The sequence below is a fragment of the Hevea brasiliensis genome, chromosome 5, assembly GCF_030052815.1.
Source record: "Hevea brasiliensis isolate MT/VB/25A 57/8 chromosome 5, ASM3005281v1, whole genome shotgun sequence".
Taxonomy (NCBI): domain Eukaryota; kingdom Viridiplantae; phylum Streptophyta; class Magnoliopsida; order Malpighiales; family Euphorbiaceae; genus Hevea; species Hevea brasiliensis.
The window spans coordinates 7,708,384-7,716,545 of record NC_079497.1 but is presented as its reverse complement, the minus strand read 5'-3'; the positions used below and the strand labels follow the sequence as shown (position 1 = coordinate 7,716,545).

General features: G+C 34.7%; 1 protein-coding gene across 1 annotated transcript; it reads right to left on the bottom strand.

Annotated features, from left to right (window-relative positions):
- Positions 1-4,434: 4,434 nt before the first annotated feature.
- On the bottom strand, positions 4,435-7,894 carry LOC110671457 (uncharacterized). Its single transcript, XM_058147657.1, has 12 exons — positions 7,730-7,894; positions 6,676-6,721; positions 6,462-6,551; positions 6,302-6,361; positions 6,151-6,203; positions 5,983-6,048; positions 5,339-5,448; positions 5,153-5,233; positions 4,989-5,074; positions 4,856-4,899; positions 4,663-4,781; positions 4,435-4,574 (listed from the first exon to the last, which is right to left on the bottom strand). The coding sequence occupies exons 1-11, from the start codon at positions 7,892-7,894 to the stop codon at positions 4,674-4,676; spliced, it is 909 nt and encodes a 302-aa protein (XP_058003640.1). The 3' UTR covers positions 4,435-4,574; positions 4,663-4,673.
- Between the last annotated feature and the right edge of the window lie 268 nt (positions 7,895-8,162).

The following is an 8,162-nucleotide window of genomic DNA, read 5'->3' as shown; positions in this document are numbered from 1 at the left end:
GTAACATTTGCAACCAAAGACATGAAAATATGCAATATTGGGTTTTCTTCCTTTCCATAGTTCATAAGGAGTTTTCTTTATAATAGCTCTAATGGAAACTCTGTTCAAAATATAGCATCTTTGTATTTACACTTGTAAATATTTTGGTAAACTGTTATTCAAAGATTGTTCTTGCCATTTCTTGCAAGGATCTATTTTTCCTTTCAACGACTCCATTTTGTTGTGGAGTTCTAGGAGCTGAAAATGTATGATAAATACCATTTTGAGAGCAGAAATTTTCAAACAAATTATTTTCAAATTCTTTTCCATGATCACTCCTCAAGGATGTAATGCAATATCCTTTTTCATTTTGAGTTCTTTTGCAAAAAGCTTCAAATATATCAAAGGTTTCATCTTTATGAGCAAGAAAGAAAGTCCATGTGAATCTTGAAAAATCATTGACAATTACAAATGCATATGCCTTGCCTCCTAGACTTCTAGGTGTGATTGGACCAAAAAGATCAAGATGCAACAATTCCAATGGTCTAGACGTAGTTACAACATTTTTTTATTTAAAAGATGATTTTGTATGCTTACCAAGTGCACAAGCTTTGCATTGAAATTCTTTTTCAAATCTTAGCCTTGGAAGTCCTCTAACAAGGTTCTTTCTAGAGAGTTTAGCAAGTGTACTCATGCTAGCATGTCCTAATTTTCTATGCCATAACCAAGCACTATCATCTGAAGTCATAAAACATGTTTCACAATTTTCTTCAAGACTTGTTAAATCAAGTAAGTAAATATTATCTATTCTAGCACCAGCAAACATAACATTATTTCCATGAATTTCACAATGTGTAGAAGTAAAAATTACTTTAAAATCGTTATCACATAATTAACTAACACTTAAAAGATTATACTTTAATCCTTGAACTAATGCAACATTCTCAATGCAAGGATTTTTACCAATAGTTCCACATCCAACAATCTTAGCTTTGCTTTTATCACCAAATTTCACATAACCTTCTTCTTTCAAAGTAAGAGAGGAAAACTTGCCTTTATTTCCTGTCATGTGCCTAGAGCAGCCACTATCAATGTACCAATGTTCTGTTTCCAAAGATACTCCTTAGCGCACTGAAATCGCTTAATCGTTCTTAGGTACCCAAGCAACTTTGGGTCCTTGAATGTTAGTAACATTAGGTAGGGTTCCTTTAGGCACCCATACTTTCTTTGCCTTAAAGGTTCCTTTCCTAATAGGACAAGCATTAATCATATGACCATTGTGATTGCAATAAAAGCATGTAATACTCGGTTGAGAAAAGGATGTAGCTTTAACAAAAAATTGTTTGTATTTTCCATACTTCATAAATCCATCATATCCAATTCCAGATTTTTCATTTGTAAATCTTTGATTCCCAAGAAGTATATCAAGTGTTTCTTTTCCTTTTGTAAATTTAGATAAATCTCTTGTCAAAGATTCAACTTTTTCCTCAAGAATTCTATTTTTCTCAAGAAGTTGTTCACACACTTCTTTTGATCTTTGAAGCTCATTATTAACTTCCTTAAATAATTTCATTTGAGATTTATAAAATTCATTTTCCTTTGAAACCATACTCAATGAAATATTTTCTGATCTTAAGGCACAATTTTCATGAACTAAAATTTTGCATTTCTTTTTAAAAGTTCTATACTTATCATATGTCTTCACAAATGCAAGTTCTAATTCATCAACATTAGAAAGTTCAAGATTTACCTCATTTTCACTATCTTCGATGTGTGAGCTTTCACCTTTTTCTTCAATTGCCATCATACAAGTGTTTGCAGCCTCTTTGTCACTTGTTTCATCATTTGATGAAGAGTCACTATCACTCCATGTTGCCGCCATTGCCTTTTTGCTTTTGTCCTTTCTAAACTTATTTTTCTTCTTCAAAGTAGGACATTTTGGCTTAATGTGGCCTGGTTTGTTACACTAATAACAAACTATTTCACTTGAATGATTTGAAGTCTTTGGAGCATATTTCTTTGTGAACTTCTTGTATTTACTTCCACCTTTTCTAAATGCTCTTTTGAATCTTTTGACTATCATAGCCATATCTTCATCATCATCACTTGAAGCACTTGAATCATCACTTGAACTAGCTTTAAGAGTAACATTTTTCTTTTTCTCATCTACTTTTTTGGATATGAAAGCTATCCCTTTCTTTTTCTTTTGATCACCTTCATTCTCATCTTTCTTATAAATCATCTCATGTGCAATGAGAGAACCAATCAGCTCATCATAGGTGTATTTTCTGAAATCCTTGGTGTCTTGAATAACAGTAGTCTTTGCTTCCCATGTCTTTGGAAGAGACCTCAAAATTTTCTTTACAAGTTCTTGTTCTTCAAATCTCTTTCCTAGAGCTTTAAGTAGATTTACAAGGTCTGTAAATCTGGTACTCATCTCAGCAATAGTTTCACCAGGTTTCATCTCAAATAATTCATAATCACGGATGAGGAGGTTTGCCTTTGACTCTTTCACCACATCAGTTCCTTCATATGTGACTTCTAGTTTGTCCCATATCTCTTTTGCAGTTTGACATCCTGAAACACGATTATACTCATTAATATCAAGAGCACAATGAAGAATGTTAATAGCCTTGGCATTTGTAGAAATTTTCTTCCAATCATTATCATCAAATTCAACTTCAGCTTTAGGGATTTGTACAGTTCCTTCACTGGTTTTATAAGGAATATAAGGACCATCTTTAATTATTCTCCAAGCATCAATGTCAACAGATTGTATAAAGTTTCTCATTCTAGTTTTCCAAAAGTAATTTGTGCCATTAAAAAGTGGTGGTCTAGTGATGGAATAACCTTCAGCTAAGGGGCGGAGTATACAGTGAAATTTCTAGATGAACTAGCCATGTGTGTGGATCACTCTAAGGGGTTTAATCCTCAAGCAAGAGAGACACGCTCTGATACCAAATTGATGTCCCAAAATATGTCCAAGAGGGGGGGTGAATTGGACTTTAAAAACAATTTTCGATTCTTACTCAAAACCTTTGAAAATTGCAGCTAGGTTCAACTAAATTAACTAATGTGAAAAATGAACAATATAGCTCTATTGACAAGTTGACTCAAGGTTAAGCTATATGCAATCAGTAAATATATCAGTAATCTGAATACGTTTTTAACACAGCAACCAGAGCAGTATACCAAATATTCTAACTGATAGCAGATCAAACAACATGCAGATTAAATCAGATATCAGCAGATTTAGCAGTAAAAGCAGATTTAGCAGTAAACTAATTTTCTCAGTCTGCAGCAAGGTTATCAGCAACTAATATCAACTTTCATATCAGCAAAAGCATATCAATCATAAAGTTAAATTGCATAAATGTAAAGAGCAAGGGTTGAGAAAATGAACACTGAAATTTTTATAGTGGTTCGGCTTTAACTAGCCTACATCCACTCTCTCAAAGATCCCACTTTGAGTCTTCTCTCCACTATTCTTCTCTTTTGAAGGCAAGAGACAAAGCCCTTTACAAATCTTCACACCAAAGCTTTTACAAGTAGCTTTACACTTCTACCAAGTGTTATCCCAAACAATTTTCACAACCAAGCTTCAATAGGTGCTTGAATGACCTCTCACAAATGATAATAATGTGTTTAAAACTCACTCTCACTCAATACAACAGAATCTATAAAGAAGAGTTGAGTAAATAAGCCAATGAAGAGCAATAAATCACTTTGAGCACTTTGAATGAAAAGCTTTTATGATTTTGAATAGTAGAGGGACTTTCATTAAGTGCAAAATGGCTAAAGGAAGGTGTATTTATAGCTTTGGAACATTTTTTACCGTTGCAGAACTCATTTGAACGTTACAGATACGAATTTCAAGAAAATAGCCGTTATTTTGTCGTTTTCTGCGATGTTGTACAGAGTTGAAACAGTTAGCATACTTGAGAAAATAGCGAACCAGTTAGCATACTAAAATAAGTAGCAAACCAGTTGGCATACCAGGAAAACTTTTCTTCATAACTTTCAAAACTATAAAGCTTTACACCAAATCATAGTCAAACACTTTTTAGGCCAATAATGATATTTAAAAGAAAATCTTTTGAGGGATTGAAAATAAGCATCATTGACTTTTACTCCTCAATTCTTTTCACAAGAAATCCTAAAAGATAAAACTAACTCTAATACTATATGTACCTTCAATTCTGATTTTCAATGTAGCCTTGGAAGGTAACATTTTCTTCTTTGATCTCCTTTGATTCGTCCTGTGTTATCCTTAGAACGTCATCTTTTCTTCAAGAGCACGAATCCATCATGAAATCCTTAGTCTTTTTCACAACACTTAAAACAATGTTAGTTTGATTCTAGTTGAGTTTTGGTATCATCAAAATCTATGCTCCTTTGAGCTTATGGGGTCAACAAAGGAGAGATAAAAGAGAGGGAAATATTTCATTACCAGTATGCCAATGTACACTAGAATGGAAGTGGTCTCATTTGACTTGTTGAAGTCTTGCTCATACGAGAATTAAGATTTTCAGAGAATGACTTATATCTATAGGCATCAAATCGTGCCAAGTATCTATTTTGATTTGTTGTCAAACCTGCAAGCAAAATGCTAGTCTTATAAGGAAGCAGCTTAAGCACATGCTAGAGGCAGAAGCCTGCAAACATTTGAAGTAGTCTCAACACCTATTGTTTTATCAGCTGCATAGCAAACTTGAAATCAAATTTTGTGGTGTTCTAACCAAGAGATGTGGCTGCCTTCCAGCTCTATCTATTAATAGTACAGAAACAGCAGTAGCTGGAACCTGCAAAAGAAAGTCTAGCATGATGTCAAATGCATAAAACAGAATCCTTCCTTCATAGTTAAAATAGCAAGTACCCGGACAATGGCCATCGAAATTAGCCCAACATTACTTGAAAAATCTGTCATCAACCAGGCATTTATCTTAGTGTTCTTCAATTTTATGCATGGTTAACTATGGTGATGAATAAAATAAAGCCTTTAATTTTACCAGATTTTTTCAAAAATGGAGCTGGCATAAAATGCAATTGCATTGTTCCCTCCAAATTGTTGCAATAGCAATAGCTCGGCAACAGCCTAAAATAATCCATGGATTATCAGACCATTCATGAAGAGGAGACTTGCCAAACTTCAGAATTTTATTTTAAGACTCACAATGAGAGCAAGAGCATATCTTCCCTTGAACAAGTCCAAAAGTCTAGCTTCTGAATGTCCTTGAAAAGTCTTTGTATAATCCTGTACAACAATGAAAGTGAATCTTATGTCCTTATTCTGTGCCAACTGCCAACAATTTATACATAAAGAAAGAGAGAAAAAGGCATCCAAAGCCAGGAAGTTTACTCTAACATATGCTGCTTTGTGTTGAATATTGACATTCTTTCCTCTGAGGCACTGGAGAGCAACCTCCAATTGTTTTTCTCGACCAACCTTAGCCTATAGATGGTTGTACTCTTTAGCCAACCAATATGATGAATGTGCACCACATTATTTCTGCGTCAATAATTCTATTAAGGGGGTAAAGGAGTTTGCAAAGTACACTTTCTGTCTGTCCTCTATGCTAATGTTTGAATCGTCTAGGATCAAGTGAAACAATGAAAGCAGCAAAAATTTTGACTTTCTGTTTCATATACCACAACCAAAGAATTTTGACAAAATTTTAAGGGATTACCAACCATCTAGGAGACTCTGGAATGAAGAATACACCCACAACATGCAATGCACATGAAACATCACCTTAGAATCCGAAAAATAAAAGTTAGCAATCTTCATACTTTTCCAACACAAAAATCAGTGGAAATAGAGGCTGAGAAGATTTTACTAATTAGAGCGAAAGTGCGCCATGAAACAATAGTTCCAATGAAATATACTAGTGAAAAGCCACAGCATAGCATGAACTGCACAATTGTCAAAACATAAATGCAAGAAGAACGAGTTGATAGGATATAATTAAAGGTTTAATTAAAGTCATGGTGGTAGTATATTACCTGGTTAGCAGCAATAAATCCTCCACGAACGTTCTTAGGTGTTATTTCTGCAATATATACTGTTACCTGCTTTCAAGAAGAAAGGAAGCGATGTTACACAAAATATGTTCACACATAAACATTTGAAGGGTTAAATTCATAAAGCAAGTAGGAAGATGTTATTATTACCGCTCTAATCCAATTCCCATTGAAAGTCTTCCAAGATCCGGCAACCAAGCAACCTTTTAATAAGCATTTCAAATGAAGTCAACTCCATAGTTTTGAAATGAAGCCTAATTGTGGGGAAGATAAAGAAAAAAAAAAAAAAAAAAAAACAAACCGGTGCAAATGCTACGGCAAACCAACCAGTGATGCAGAAAAATTCTGATACCCACATAATCTACATTAAATTACAAGGTTAACAAATTGAAAAGTTGATTTTGCAATAGAAATTTTTATCAGCGCCAAGAGATAGTTTAAAGGGTGAAAGAAGATCCTACAAGTCTTCGACCAATGAGATCTGCCATCTTTCCATTTACTATCGAACCTATCACTCCTCCAATTGTAATTACAGAACCAAAAATAGAGTACTGCAAATTGAAAATTTATCATTAAAAAGATTAGCAAAACAAAAACAATAAATAATTTTTGCCCAAAACAGAAATGTTTTATGATTGCCGTAAAAGGAAACTAGGGCTTACTGATGCTACAGACATGTATGGGTCTTCCATGATTCCAGCCTCAGCAGGTGATGAATGCCCTGCCTGAAAAAAAGTAATAATTAAATCTATCAGCTTAGTCAAAGTTAGCTCATTTCGTGATCAAATGGTTATTGGGTACAATTTAATTCTTTAATGGGCGACAGCTTCTGGGCTGTGCTTTGCCAGTTCTTTAAAAAGGTGAAATCCAGGAGCGAACTAATCAACGCTAACAAGTTTACCCACTAAGAATATTCTGTGATTACGTAGAGTACTATTAATTATTAAACAAACTACTTTGATCTCTTGGGAAGTTAAGGTATAACATGTTTATTGCTATGCAAACTATCGTATTGCGAATTTTAGCCTTCGCTCGGCTTGGGTCCGCGTGATCCCTCCACTCCAGCTGGTCTGTTGCAGCTGATGGAGACGAATATGCAGGGCGTTTTCTTTAGCGTTTGTGTTTTGTAGGGTGCTAAGGTAAAAGGCCGACCGCCGACAAGCATTTCAATGGATTTGTCCTCAGAATCTATGACAAAAAGGTGGGCTGTGCTTAAGGCTTTGACAACCCCTATGGCCCATTCCAGCCCCGGAGACACTATTCCACATTATACCTGGCCAGATTTTGATTTGAAATCAGTCCGAAAGTGCTGGTTTTGATTCCTTGGGATATAAACCTGAATCAGCCCGTAGAAACCCTAAAATCTCGGTTTCAATTTTTATTCAGATTTCGATTTAGATTTTGGTTCAATCTATTTCCATCCAATTTTGATCAAATCCAACAGTTTTTTTTTAAATTTTTTAATTATCAAAAAAATTCAATTTTAATCTGGAGCCGAACTGTTCAATTCTGATTCATTCATCGTACCACGAAATTTAATCGATTTTAATCTAGTTTAAACCTGTCCGATTCTAATTCTCACCAGCGCGCACAAGGCCAGGTTTATTCTACAGGCCTAAATGAACTTGAAAACTCGTAAGTCAAACGCAAAACTGCACTAAAGAAGCAGCAGATGAGCTGACTGCGGAGCATAGAAATGAAGAAAATGTAATGGTTATAGAGTACTTACAGCACATCCCGTGGCAAAAGAACCACAAAGGGCGACTATGCTACTGAGAACAACAACGGAAGTAGCCCAAGATTGACTTGGTGGTACCAAGTCACTGATTGAATCAACTTGGAAAACAAGTGTAGACCCTAGTAGGAGCTCTTCTTCCGTGTTTGCTCTCTCCATAATTTCTTATTTCTTGAAAGAGAGAGTTTATAATGAAAACCACGGCTAGTTTAGTTAGAACATGCCCCAATATTGCTTTTTTTGATGATAATGATGGGTCAGAATCAATACAGTAGCAGCAGTTCAAAGATCGAGTAATTCAGCTAGTGAAAGTTCAATTCAGAAAAATTTTATTTATATATGTTTAATGTTAGTTTGGTGTGAGTGGCCGGTAAGTCTTGGTTTCATGGAATTTGCACACCCTTGACATCAAATTGTAGGGTTCAAA